The sequence below is a fragment of the Mauremys mutica genome, chromosome 22 (genome assembly GCF_020497125.1).
Source record: "Mauremys mutica isolate MM-2020 ecotype Southern chromosome 22, ASM2049712v1, whole genome shotgun sequence".
In the NCBI taxonomy this organism is placed as follows: domain Eukaryota; kingdom Metazoa; phylum Chordata; order Testudines; family Geoemydidae; genus Mauremys; species Mauremys mutica.
Genome location: NC_059093.1, coordinates 20,581,723 through 20,596,089, shown reverse-complemented (window position 1 = coordinate 20,596,089; position 14,367 = coordinate 20,581,723). Strand labels below are relative to the sequence as shown.

The 14,367-nt window shown below is 47.5% G+C and overlaps 1 protein-coding gene and 2 non-coding genes across 3 annotated transcripts; 1 reads left to right on the top strand and 2 right to left on the bottom strand.

Moving 5' to 3' along the window:
• The first annotated feature begins 790 nt into the window (after window positions 1–790).
• Window positions 791–862, top strand: TRNAA-UGC. Its single transcript has one exon. It is a non-coding gene; the product is annotated as a tRNA-Ala (tRNA).
• Window positions 863–5,322: 4,460 nt separating this feature from the next.
• TRNAR-UCU lies at window positions 5,323–5,394 on the bottom strand. The gene has a single exon. It is a non-coding gene; the product is annotated as a tRNA-Arg (tRNA).
• A 7,096-nt stretch (window positions 5,395–12,490) lies between these two features.
• Window positions 12,491–13,780, bottom strand: LOC123354903 (zinc finger protein 551-like; the record flags this gene model as incomplete). The annotated part of the gene is made up of 2 exons (XM_044997301.1): window positions 12,491–13,196; window positions 13,365–13,780. Coding segments are annotated over 2 exons (1,122 nt in total), but the record flags the coding sequence as incomplete, so codon positions are not given.
• Between the last annotated feature and the right edge of the window lie 587 nt (window positions 13,781–14,367).

The window sequence follows — 14,367 nt, the reverse complement described above, 5'->3', positions numbered from 1 at the left end:
GCCAAATTCCATGGAAACAATGGACAAGCCGGGGGCCCTGGGCACATCCAGCCCTGGCCGTGAGATGTTCCCTCCCCTCTTTCTTTATGCCCCTGTTGTTATTTCATGGATTGTCTGGGATGGGGGAAAAGCTGAGATCACTGCAGGTGGAGGGGGAAAGAACCGTGAAAGTCTCAGGACCCAACCCCTGCTACCAGGATCACTGAGGTGCTGGGAATCTGCATGGGAAAGGGACTGTGTGAATTGTCAAGGTGGGGAATGAATAACAATCTACAACTAGATCCACCTCATTAACCACTGACACAGGCTAATCCTGCTGCAACTAGAAGGGAAACTGGGAGTGATTCTTTGCTGTCAGCCATGGAAACAGTGACCCAATTGCACGGCAGTGAATGTGCTGGGGAAAGCTGGACTTCACAGGCAGGTGGAAAGAGCAGATCCTAGAAACACCTGGAGCTCCCCACAGCATTTCTGCTACCAGGGTCAGGTGTTGAGTGACTCACAGTGCCCCCCCGACACATTACCTTCCAGCAGGGGGTGCAGCACCCCCACCCAATGCCGGGGAGAGGGCTGAGAGTATCTCTGCACCCTGAGTCCAGGGCACCCACTCTCTCTGCCCCACACATCGAATCTGGCCCTGCTGCAAAGTGACCTCTAAGAACAAGCAGTCTCCAGGACAGCAGGTTTGGCCTCAGAGCAGGGAATGTGTCCCCCATGCTGCCTTTAGGCCACTAGGTGCTCTGGAAACAGGAGGGCTCTGAGTGTAAGCTATAGCACACATGACGCTCCAGGGGATGTAGCTCAGTGGTAGAGTACATGCTTTGCATGTATGAGGTCCTGGGTTCAATCCCCAGTATCTCCAAGTTCTTTTCACCCTGCTGCTTTGCTCATGACCAGAGGGGATGCGGCCCAGCAGTCTCCCTGTAGGAATTTCAGTCCTGCTCAGTGAGGGGCAAGTGCCAATTGTGTGGAAGTTCTGGGGGGGTTTCTGCTCCCAAGTCTCCTCTGTACATTTAAGATTCCCACCAGCTGTACTGCTTGGCACAAGGGTAGATGAGAAGGGAGAATCCTCCAGCACTGGAAAGGAAGTTCCAATCTGCACAGACTGAGAGGCAAAGACTAGACTTATTTTTTGTCTGGGCCCAATCTTTTCACCTGGTATAGCCCTTGTTCCAGCTCAGGTGATAGCTAGGGGATGTCTCGTGACTGCTTGTTTGTTCAGTTCCACCCCCTTATACAGCTTTGGTACAAGGCAGGAATGTTTTGTCTCTCTCCTGGGGAAGAGCCCCAGGTTTAAGATGGATTCCTGTACCAGGTGACATGGTCACATGTCCTGTGAGACCCCCCAAGCCTTCATTCTTCCTGGCCTGACTCACAGATGGTGCAGGACAGAGCCATCTCCAGTCAATTGTCCTGGTTAATGGGAGCCATCAAGAGTCCAAACCACTGTTAATGGCCCAACTTTGCATCATTACAACAGGACCTCAGAGTTATATTCATATTTCTAGTTTCAGATCCAAGAATGATCGGTTCATACAAATAGGATGAACACACACCGTAGATTATAAGCTTTGTAATGATACCTTACAAGAGACCTTTTGCATGAAGCATAGTCCAGTCACTTTATATTCACACTCATTAGCATATATTCATAAAATCCTATGGAGTGCAACGTCACAGCAGGGAAAGGGTTTTACTGCAGCACCTGGGAGCAGTTGAGTTTCATGTTCAGGCTGTGGTATGAGTTCCTCCAGGTAAGCACACAGGGACCTTAGCGGATGCTCTCGATACAGGAATGGCCCAGACATGATAAAGTGATGGGGATTGCATTTTCCTTTTTTATTTCTGTATTTCCAATGACATTTCTGTTTGTGATTTCGTTTTGCTTTGTATAACTGTGTTTTCTCCTGGATTTGATATTTAATGAAAAAAAGAATAAGGCCTCAGGGCGTTGGATGGAAGAGCAGGCTGGGGCTAGGACTGCTAAGAGAGCGAGAGTAGCAGGTTTTCTGTATAGTTTCCTGCCCTCATTTTCATGTCCAGTTTCTCTTCTGCACAAAATTTGCCTCTTTTCAAATGTGAGCCTGGCTAGCTCAGACTTTTAATCTGAGGGTCAAGGGTTCAAGTCCCTGGTGAGGTAAAGAAACACTTTCCCCCTGTAATATCCCCAAAAAGGTTTTGAAGGACTCTCCTTGACTTCAGCTTCGCCTTTTCAGGACATGGCCTTTCCTAGGAAGGGCCCTTTACTGCCTGGGACTGAAGGTGCTACTGCCTCACCTGTCCACTGGCCTCACAGTCTGGCGGAAGACAGGCCTCTAGGCCTGCAGCAAAGTCCGTGCGCTGACTTTTTGAGCAAATGCGGGGCTGGCCAGACAGGCATGTTCCCACTGAGTCCTCCCTGCCAGAAAAAATTGTCCCCACAAACAAGGGCGGCTCCAGGCCCCAGCATGCCAAGCGCGTGCTTGGGATAGCAAGCCGCAGGGGGTGCTCTGCCGGTCACCGCGAGGACAGCAGGCAGGCTGCCTTCAGCACCATGCCTGCAAAGGGTCCACTGGTCCTGCAACTTCGGCGAACCTCCTGCAGGCAAGCCGCCGAAGGCAACCTGCCTGCCGTGCTTGGGGCGGCAAAATGCCTAGAGCTGCCCCTGCCCACAGAGTCCTCCCTGCTGGAAGGCTACAGTAATCAACAGGTGCTGTGCTGGTCCCATGGTGTAAGGGCCAGCACTCAGGACTTTGAATCCTGCAATCTGAGCTGAAGTCTCAGTGGAATCTGAGAACAATTCCTGTGCCACAAACCCTGCTGGGTCTTCCAAGGCTCTGTCTTGCTTTCTCAAAGGCCATGAAAGCCACTACAAAAGGGTTTTTTCTCCTGCTGATAATAGCTCACCTTAACTGATCACTCTCGTTATAGTGTGTATGGCAACACCCAATTTTTCATGTTCTGTGTGTAATATATATATATATATATATATCTTTCTGCTGTATTTTCCACTGCATGCATCCAATGAAGTTGATTTTAGCCCAGGAAAGCTTATGCTCAAATAAATTTGTTAGTTTCTAAGGTGCCACAAGTACTCCTTGTTCTTTTTGCAGATAAATTAATGGAGGTTAAGTCCATGAATGGCTATTAGCCAGGATGGGTAAGGAATGGTATCCCTAGCCTCTGTTTGTCACAGGCTGGAGATGGATGGCAGGAGAGAGATGACTTGAACATTACCTGTTAGGTTCACTCCGTATGGGGCACCTGGCATTGGCCACTGTTAGCAGATAGGATGTGGGGTTGGGTGGACCTTTGGTCTGACCCAGTATGGCCATTCTTATGTCCTTATGAAGGAAGGGGCAGAGCATTGCAACAATGTTTCTGTAGTGTAGTGGTTATCATGTTTGCCTAACGCACAAAAGGTTCTTGGTTTAAAACCAGGCAGAAATATGCTGGCTTACTTTTCCCAGCTCCTCCTGGCCTGTCCCTGCTGTTGTAGAGGCAGCAGTGATTTCTGTGCTCAAAAGGTCTGTTATACTTCTCCCACTCCCACTTTTGTCTCCTCTCCCTCTCTGAATGCCTGTGAAGTGGCTTTCCCCCTCCCCCGCCCTCCTGGAATGCTCGTGGGATGAATGGGCTGGTTGAAGAGCAGAAGAGCTCCCAGGTAGACAAGGTGTCTGGGACGCTAATTAGGCAGCGATCACACACCCAGAGCACGGACACTGCCCAAGGTGGAGTGTGACCAACCAGATGCAGCCAAGTCATCTCTAGTCGCAGGCCATGAGGTGCAGGCCCTTAAAAGGGGAAGGGGCCCTGTGCTCAGGAGAGCACTCACAAGCTTGTACCTCCAGTGAATGCCCTTTGCCCGGACCGCCTGGCCAGTGGTTCTCTGCGTTGTATTTCATTGTGCCTCAGGAAGACTTACCTTCATCGCACCATCCATAGCTGCGCTGTGGGACACTTACCTTGCAGAATCCAGACATCTCCAGTGCCGTGTGCGTCCTGGGAGTGTGAGTGTGACACCCCGCCCCCGATTCTTTTGAGCTTAGCTATCAATATAATAAACGTGCTGCTTTCTGCCAAACTCTGGTGGGTCATTAGTGCTCCCTACACTGACTAGCTGGCCCAATTTCGGGTAACACCTGCGATAAGCCCAACCCCTGCATGACAGAGGGTGGTGAAATGAGCTGAGAAAAAGCCTTGGCGTCAACAGGGGAAAGCTAGAGGATCTTGGCCAATCACCTTTTGAAGCCTTGTGGCTTGGTCTCCTCTGCCCTTGGAGGTTGGCCTATGGCAGCCGGCTCTTCTGCCTGACTTGCCAAAGGAGGGAGTGACGTAGGAACGGGGCAAAAGAGGAAAGTCGAGCTGAGGAAGGCAGGGCAGAAGCTAAGTGCCTCAGTGCGGCTAAGTGGGGTTAGTAGAGCGTCACCAGTCGCAAAGCCTGGGGAGGTGTGATTGGCTGCTGGGAGGTAGAATCCTGTGCCTGCCTCTTGGCTTCCCAGGGATGGCTACTTGCAGCCCAGGAGAAGAAGGACAGTTCTGGGTGAAAGGATGACAAGCAAAGCTCTGGGAGGAAATTTGGGTGCAGGGTGCAGGGGAGGGGGTTGGGGTGCAGGAGGGGTGGCGCTTACCCCAGGGACTGCAGCTCCCAAAGTGACTGGTACACACAACCCTCCGGCAGCAGCTCCTAGGTGGGCGGGGCCAGGGGGTCTCTCTGCGCCACTGCCTGCCAATGGGTGCTGCCCCCAGAGCTCCAATTGGCTGCAGTACCTGGCCAATGGGGGCTGCGGAGTTGGTACTCGGGGCAGGGGCAGCGCATGGAGACACTCCCCCCACCCCAGGGGATGCTGGGACATGCCAACCACTTCTGGGAGCGGCACAGGGGGACGGAGGCAGAGTGGGCAGGGAGCCACCTCAGTGCTGCTGGCACATCTCTGCACACCCATTGGGGGAGGGGAGCAGAGGGCCTCCATGTGCTGCCTGGGGTAGGGGCAGTGCACAGAGCTGCCTCTCCTCCCGGGTCTATTACAGGAGTGGGTGGGTGGGTGGGGTCTTTTGGCCTGCAAAGTGCAGCAGGTCGGACTAGGTGATCACACTGGTCCCTTCTGACCCTAAAGGCTCTGAGTCTAAAAGGGAGAGGGAAGTAAAGGGAAAAAAAATTAAAAATAAACCAAACATTGTAATACCAGGATGACTCCACCTGCTCATTGTATAGTCCTGCCCCTTTCTTCCTCCACTGGGTGTTTAATGACCTGCAGCACACTGATTCTCTCCTTCCATTGCTAAACTGATACAATGTGACTGAAATTAAACCAATTCCCAGCAGAGAAAACATCACATCCCTGCATTGGCTGGGAATTGAACCCAGGTCAACTGCTTAGAAAGCAGCTACGCTCACCACTATACCACCAATGCATCTGGCAATAGTACCACTTACACTTGCCCAATGAGGCTAGATCAGAATTGAGGCATTTTACTGCCTGTTAAAATGTACTGGAGTCTCATCACTAAAAAAAAACCTACCTCTATCTTCACCTGGGTTTGAACCATCAGCCTCTCAATTAGGTCACCAAAGTGGTTAATCACAGACACAGGTAACTACCCTACTTCCCAAGCTTGTCTATGAAGCACCTACAGGGGCACACCTGGCTAGTGAGGGGGGCGCACTGCTGGGGTTATGAGTTCAGGCCTCACCAAAGCATCGGTTTTCATTAGCCAGGGAGCTTCCCCCACTCACTTTGTCTAATTCACATGGAAAGTGCCAGACGAGGGTGATGAGAGTAAATTCTAAACTCTGAAATGTGGCGGTGGCCCACAGATTGGGATAAGGGGTTTGAAGAGAAAAAGATCTAAGGATATAAAACCAGACAGTCTCCAGGGGCAGGTATGTTACCCTGCCTCAACAGGGAGCCATTTGGGGGAGGAGGTTTCACTTCCTCTGTTCAATGTCCTGAGAGGTATTTTAAGATGAAGATAACACCATGGCTCACAGTTGACTGGCACATCCTGAGTTAAAGAAAGGAAGGGACTTGGGTTAATAGTCAGAAGATTTGTGTTACTGTCACTGTCTGACCCCCCTTCAGTGCAGAGGTTTGTACGTTGCTGGGTGGAACGCACAGACTCCTGGAGAGCAGGGGCAGCTGTTTCCATGGCAGAGAGCCTGGCACTTAGGAGACTTTCTTGACTTGCTGTTTTGAAGCAATTCAATAAAATAACGGTGGAGCTGCAATGTCCAGTCCAAAATTTCAGCCCCCCCCCAGTGCAAAAATGCTATTTTAGGATCTAAACAGGAGGCTTCCGGCGCTAGGACACCTGACCAGAGAGCTCAGTGCGGGGGCGGGGGAGCTATAAGAGCTGCTGACTCTGAGGGTCCTGGGCTAAATCCACTTGCAGGGGGAAGTGTTTTGATTTATTTGATGGATAAGGAGCACCAGCTACCAGGGGAGAAGCCCTGCAAACCTGCAGCCACTCCAGCTGCTGCCCCGGGTGGGGGGAGCCCCAGGGGGCCTGCTGCTGCTCCGGCCACCCCAGGAGTGCTGCCAGGGGCCACCGAGCTGCGGCTGCTCCTGCTGCCCGCGGAACCACAGGAGGGAGATGATTTTTTGACAGTGACGGACACCTCATCCTGAAGGCCTTTGTCTGCCCCCTTCTAGTGACTGTTTGGTACAGGAATGCAGCCCTCACTCCTGGGTCTCTCCTGGGGAAATAATGTTTCTGTGCAAAACACCAAAGCTTTTACCAGAAAGGAAAAAAGGAAATAGCCACACGATGGGACTAGGACATAAGGAATGAAACACAAGATGCTTCTCCCATGTGCATTGACTTTGAACCTTGTGTTTGCGGTGGTGTTGTATCCATGTTGGTCCCAGGACATGAGAGACAAGGGGGAGGGGGTCACATAATATCTTCTAAAGGACCAAGGAAGGGAGTATTATTTACTCCTTCTCATAACACAAGAACTAGGAGGGGTCACCAAATGAAATGAATAAGCTGCAGGTTTGAAATGAACACACTTCCCTCAAGCTGCTGGCAATACTTCTACTAATGCAGCCCAATCTGCTCTTAGCCTTCTTGGCAACAAGGGTACTGTTGACTCATATCCAGCTTCTCATACACTGTAATCCCCAGGTCCTTTTCTGCAGAACTGCTGCTTAGCCAGTCGGTCCCCAGGCTGTAGCAGTGCAGGGGATTCTTCCTTCCTAAGTGCAGGACTCTGCACTTCTCCTTGTTGAACCTCCTCAGATTTCTTTTGGCCCAATCCGCCAATTTGTCTAGGTCACTCTGGACCCAAACCCTTGGACTCCAGCGCTTGGATTCTTTACATGCTTTCACAGAGTGAAGAGCACATGTTCCATGATTTCATATGGCAGAGTTTTATGCTATAGGGAGCTTTCCCTGTGTGAATTTGACAGGTGAATCAACATAGAGACATATTGTGACCCTTCTCAGGGAGCTGAGGGCTGAGAGTTTCCTTGTTGCCACCTTCCACTAGGAAGACGGAGTTTTGCATTTGGCAGCTGGATGTTAGGGACCAAACTCACCCAGACCGTCAGGCACTCAAAGACCCTCCTCTGAGCTACAGCAGCCACCCTAACCCCTGACTTCCTTCAATGTGTCCCCCTCTGGGGTCCAGCCCGGATCACCAGATACTCAGAGAAATCCCAGATTCTCTCTGCCCAAAGCAATGGTAGATCCCAGGTTACTAGTTTTACTGTGGACCACTGCTACTGTATCTCACACAGCACTTGAGTATAGTTATCAAACAAGCAGAAATTTATTTAACAACCGATAGAGATTTAAACAAACGTGAGTGATGGAAACCAACTGTTACCAACTAAACAAAATCAGAAAATGCAACCTACACTTTTTAATAGTTACCTTTCCTATCTAAGTAGATTCTCACCTCACACTTCAGTCAATTTCACTGATTCCTAGTCCCTAGGAGCCACGGCCCTGCCTTTCATGAAGCACCACTGGTCATTAGGAATCTCCTTGGTGAATGGACCCAGAGTGTTTTTCTCCACCCTGTTATGAACTGAATCAGTCTTTTGTCTTTATTCACAGAAAGGATGATCTCCTCATTCTCATATTGTCCTTGTCACTTCCACAGGGTTTCGATGTCTATAATTTGTCTTTGATGGTTTTCCATTGGCTTTTCTGGGTTGGTGCAAAGGCTGACAATGGAGCAATACATCACATAACTGGCTAGCAAGGGACAGGTGCCAATTCCCTCCCACTGGAATGGGCCATCCCCACCAAGAGCTATGGTTGGGGTGACTCACTTTCACAACAATACCATATGGGCATAATTTTCCATGTACTTACATTACCCCTTAACTATGACTCGGACACACCTCTCGCAGTGATTCGGAGTATCAATAATTTACAAGCTTTCAGTAGAGATCTCACTGCTATGCTTCCTGGATAAATATCATAAAAGCAGTGTATTAGCTGTGGGGAGTTTGTCAGGTCTGAGACAGGAGTTGCTTGTGAAGAACTGTGACCCCCTTTGCCAATTGGCACCAATGAGCTTTTGTCACAGATGCACTGAGCTATACAGTCACATCCTGATAGAACAGAAAGGCCAGCACAAAAAAACAGAGAGAGGAACAATAAGATACTAAAATGACAATGGCTGGAACTCTCCATTTCTCTCAGTCTTTGCATTCATGGGCACTAAGAGCTGTAGCTACAGTTGAGGAACCAGGTGAGCGGACAGCTGGCTCCCCCTCCATACGAGTAACTTTCTCACACATAGGGAGATGGGTCAAATTTGGAATTGATGTTAAGGCTGTGTCTACACTTCAAACACTGGAAATATTCTTCTGACAACCTAACACTGTCTACACTGGGGCTCAGGTCACATTAACTACTTCTCTCAGTGGAGAGGACTTTTCACACCCCTGATAGATGTGCTCTGCCAACACAACTTTTCAACATCGACCAGCCTTTAGCTGGCTTATTGACCTGAAAGGCAATGGATTTCAGTCTTTCTTTATATTGATGGTTGATGAGTGCAGCTGTCCTACCTGCTGGACACATCCTGTGACAGATGTCAGGCCTTTCCTTTGCGAATTAGAGAAATGGGGAAGACAGTGACCCTTACAGTCTAAGTTGGTAAAAATTTATACAACTTGTCACCTCGAGTAGCTTTCCTTTGAATAGAAATTGACTTAGAAAGTAAACAAAATAAATTCTATTTGAAAACACAAAATATTAAAATGTATACTGGGCCAATATTCTCTTATACACACTTTCTCACACACATTCTCCCACCCCAACCTTTGGAATGAGGTTTTCCACCAGAACTCCTTACACTACAGGGGGTAAATTAAATCAAATTAACTTTTCAAGATTAGCCACCATTTCCTGTACGACTAACAAAATAAAACAAAAAAAGACAACTTTAAGTTTTCCAAAATACTTCAGATTATCACACATTTAGTCTCTTCTTCTTTAACCAATAACTTCACCAATAATCTCATTTTAATAGATGATAAAAACATATTCAAAGATCACAAATTCTTATCATATGTTAGTTTTCTTCTAATGCCCATTGCCAACAACTGAACCTTGGCTCAAGATGTGGTTTGTCCCAACCACTTCTGTGAGTTCATATATCTCAGGATCTTCTACAGTATGTGTTGGTGGCAGGGGTCTCCTATGTGGGAATCTTTGCATCATGAGGAAAAATACCTCTCGTGTCACACTTTTAATCTTTCAAAGTGAGAGAAGATAGAGAAGTGATGTAAATGCATAAAACACAAGAGAGAACTGTCTGGTCTACACTAAAGACATTTATTGGTTAACTATATGACGCCGATGTGTGAAAAATCCACACCACTGAGCAATGTAGTTACACAGCCCTAACCCCCTGTGTAGATAGCTATACATCAGCAGCAGAACTTCTCCTGCCAAAAGAGCCACTGCTGCTTGCGAGGGTTGGACTAATCAAGTCCGATGAGAGAAATCTCTCCCATTGGCTGAAAGCGTCTGTAATAGCAGCGCTGCAGCTGCACCAACATCAGCTTTATTGTGTAGCCATAGCATCAGACACAAAACCATAGAATCAGAACTCAACATGCGAGTATCCAGAAGTCTGAAATTGGAGCCTGATACACTCATTGCCTCATTGGTTATCATCATTTCTACAGCCTTGAAGTCCTTGTTACCCAATCAGGCAGCCAGTTTGGGATCCACGGGGAAGGAATGTCCTTTGAAGCTCTCTCTCTTTGGATCCAAATGGTAAAGGATGATTGTTCTCAATGTAACCTGGCATCCTTTGGAACTGTAATCAGTGACACTGAACTAGGAAATGGAGTTGTACAAACAATTTTCCTTGGGTCATTGGTCACCATAGCTTCCTTTACTGGGGTGGAAACCAAGAACTGGATGTGGACTCTTTCAGCCCCAGCTCTTTCCAAATCCTTGGTCTTGGTTAGGGTAAATTTACACTTCTCCGAAGTAGAATCCTTTACAAAACCACTCCAAATCTCAGCAGTGTTAGTGAGGCTTACCAAAACATAGAGGCTTACCAAAACATGCCCAGCTTTTCTTTAATTTGGTGGCACAGTTCCAGGCAAGGGACTGGATACAGGGCTGGATCACAATCTTCATTAGTGACCAGAGTTGGAGTTTCTATTCAAAAATAGCTATTTTTCTGCAGCTATTAGATTTCCAAAACTGATTTGATTCGATATACATTTTTAGCACCTACAAAGGATAAATTCAACAAAACTCCACTTCTATTTCCTCAACATCTGCATCATGAAGGGCAGCATCTCCGATACAATAAGATTAGCTAGGAAAGATCTTCTGTAGGGCCTGGGTTACAAAGGCTTTGGAACCAAATACCTGGGCATTGTGCCTAGTTCAAAAATCACTTAGCATGGAATTTTCTCCCCAGAACATCTGGGACAATATTGACTTAAACAATTGAACTACACTGTGATCATATGCACTTCCTTCAGTTAGTTGGGGTTCTGCTGTTGTTCACCATTCTGAGTAGAGATTTTAAATCACTGCTGTTTCTTTGTTAGCCTGTCCAGTAAATTGGAGAGTTCTCTAATGCTGACAGAACTGCACTTCAACCTTTCTCCATGACATCATGCAGGGATGGGGAAAAAGCAAAGCTGAAGTGAGAAATGATGACTTTAGCAAATAGTCATTTGTCTTAAATTCTCCAATAAATCTGAGCTACATCCTATCAAACTGAACTACTATCCAACTGAGTGACCAAACAGCCTTCAGGAAAGATAGAAACCCACATCACAGAGAGCTAGAATACATGGCAATGAAAGTGTGAAGTGAAATTCCAGAGCAGGTTACATCTGATTATTCAGAATCAGGACAAGAGATTCTCCCATCACATTCTCCTCTGATCCATTCAAACATACTTCACTCAGCACTGTCTCAATAGCCAGTTATGTTTATTTACAAAATTTTTAGTATCCAAGCATTGCTATAATTTGGGACAAAACCACTCACACCTTGCCAGAAGTGGCTTTACCAATAGATGGAACCTGGGATTTAAACTCCTAATGAGCACACTGTGTTTGGGATCCATTGGAATTCCCCTTCCAGGCCTTTGACACTTTCATCTCCAGTCAGAGCGACTCTGATATAAGATTAAAGAAGTCAAAGCATCATCTCCAAGCACAGACAGCTGAGAACTGTTCCTCACAGGACACTTTGAGAAGTGAATGGATAGAATGTGATGATGATAACCTCTGCATGGCTCAGACAAAAGGTAACAGTTCTGCAGTGATGGGGAAGGAGGGAATCTCTGCGTCTCCCCATCTCCTTCCAGTGTCACAGAGGCTGAAATTACACTTTTTTTTCCTGCCCCTGCTCCTTTTCATTTAACTATAATTTGAAAAATTCCCATTATATCTGCTCTTCAGCACAACCCAGAGCAACGTGAGAACAAGTGCCAATGATACAATCTGTATCACTAGTGACTAACAATAACTTTGAAATAGGAAGAATAGTATAAATGTGATGCTCCCTGGTTCCTGATAGAAAGGGCACACTCGAATTACTCATGGGATAATGGAGTTGATAGAAAGGACAAATGGATCCACCTCAAAACAGGGCAAACTGCAAAAGGCAAAAATGGGCCCCTCATCTGGTCAAACTGAGGGATAACCATGCTGCAAACAGTTCAAACAGCTTTAAAAGTTACTATGTGGGAATCAGGAAAATTATTAGAGAAAAAAAAGTATTGATACCCCTAGATGTGTTTATGTTGTTGATCTCCCTTGCAGATTCTCTGATGACTAACATGGGCTAAGTGCCCACAGAAGGTTTTCCCGCACTCACTGCATTCATAGGGCCTCTCCCCTGTGTGGATTCTCTGATGTTGAGAAAGGGCTGAGCTGTTAGTGAAGCATTTTCCACACACACTGCATTCATAGGGCCTCTCCCCTGTGTGGATTCTCTGATGTGTAATAAGGTCTGAGCTGCGACTGAATTTTCCCCCACATTCACTGCATTCATAGGGCCTCTCCCCTGTGTGGATTCTCTGATGTTGAGAAAGGGCTGAGCTGTCAGTGAAGCATTTTCCACACTCACTGCATTCATAGGGCCTCTCCCCTGTGTGGATTCTCTGATGCCTAATAAGGCCTGAGCTGCTAGTGAAGCATTTTCCACACTCACTGCATTCATAGGGCCTCTCCCCTGTGTGGATTCTCTGATGGGTAAGAAGGTTTGAGCTGCGATTGAAGGTTTTCCCACACTCACTGCATTCATAGGGCCTCTTCCCTGTGTGGATTCTCTGATGCGTAATAAGGTGTGAACTGCGATTGAAGGTTTTCCCACACTCACTGCATTCATAGGGCCTCTCCCCTGTGTGGATTCTCTGATGGGTAAGAAGGTTTGACCTGATAGTGAAGTTTTTCCCACACTCACTGCATTCATAGGGCCTCTCCCCTGTGTGGATTTTCTGATGGGTAAGAAGGTTTGACCTGATAGTGAAGTTTTTCCCACACTCACTGCATTCATAGGGCCTCTCCCCTGTGTGGATTCTCTGATGTTGAGAAAGGGCTGAGCTGTCAGTGAAGCATTTTCCACACTCACTGCATGCATAGGGCCTCTCCCCTGTGTGGATTCTCTGATGTTGATAAAAGCCTGAGCTGCTAGTGAAGCATTTACCACACTCACTGCATTCATAAGGCCTCTCCCCTGTGTGGATTCTCTGATGTTGAGAAAGGGATGAGCTGTCAGTGAAGCATTTTCCACACTCACTGCATTCATAGGGCCTCTCCCCTGTGTGGATTCTCTGATAGGTAAGAAGGTTTGACCTGATAGTGAAGTTTTTCCCACACTCACTGCATTCATAGGGCCTCTCCCCTGTGTGGATTTTCTGATGGGTAAGAAGGTTTGACCTGATAGTGAAGTTTTTCCCACACTCACTGCATTCATAAGGCCTCTCCCCTGTGTGGATTCTCTGATGTTGAGAAAGGGCTGAGCTGTCAGTGAAGCATTTTCCACACTCACTGCATGCATAGGGCCTCTCCCCTGTGTGGATTCTCTGATGTTGATAAAGGCCTGAGCTGCTAGTGAAGCATTTACCACACTCACTGCATTCATAGGGCCTCTCCCCTGTGTGGATTCTCTGATGTTGATAAAGGCCTGAGCTGCTAGTGAAGCATTTACCACACTCACTGCATTCATAGGGCCTCTGCCCTGTGTGGATTCTCTGATGCGTAAAAAGGTGTGAACTGCGACTGAAGGTTTTCCCACACTCACTGCATTCATAGGGCCTCTCCCCTGTGTGGATTCTCTGATGTTGAGAAAGGGCTGAGCTGCTAGGGAAGCATTTTCCACACTCAGTGCATTCATAGGGCCTCTTCCCTGTGTGGATTCTGTGATGCTTTATAAGGATGGAGTAATCACATACGTTTTCCCCAAACTCACTGCATGTATTTTTTCTCTTTCTGCTGAGGATTTCCTGTTGTGTTGTGATTTCCTTGAGGTCCTTCTGAGTTTCCTGACAGGAAATACATTTACCCACTTTCTCCCCTGGCTGGTTTCCCTGCTCTCCTTCTGGTCTGTGCTGAATGTCACGGGATTTTTCCTGCTTACGACTCCAGGACACATTCCTTTTCGATCTTTGCGATAATTCTCTGTGTTTATCCACTTGCTCAACATTTTCCTGCTGAGAATTCTCCTCCTCTTTCTCACATACCATTGCGTCACCTGCTGTGATAGAGACAGAAACCTCAAACAGGGATGGAAAGGGGAAGGCCAAACCAATACAAGTACTGGAGAGAAGTCAAATAAAAATCAGGAACTGAACTCCCCCAAGTTCTTCCCCAAACAGGAGAGAGGAGGGGATCAATTCAGGCTTCACATCCCATCCAAATTCACAGGGGGAAGGGAGGAAGC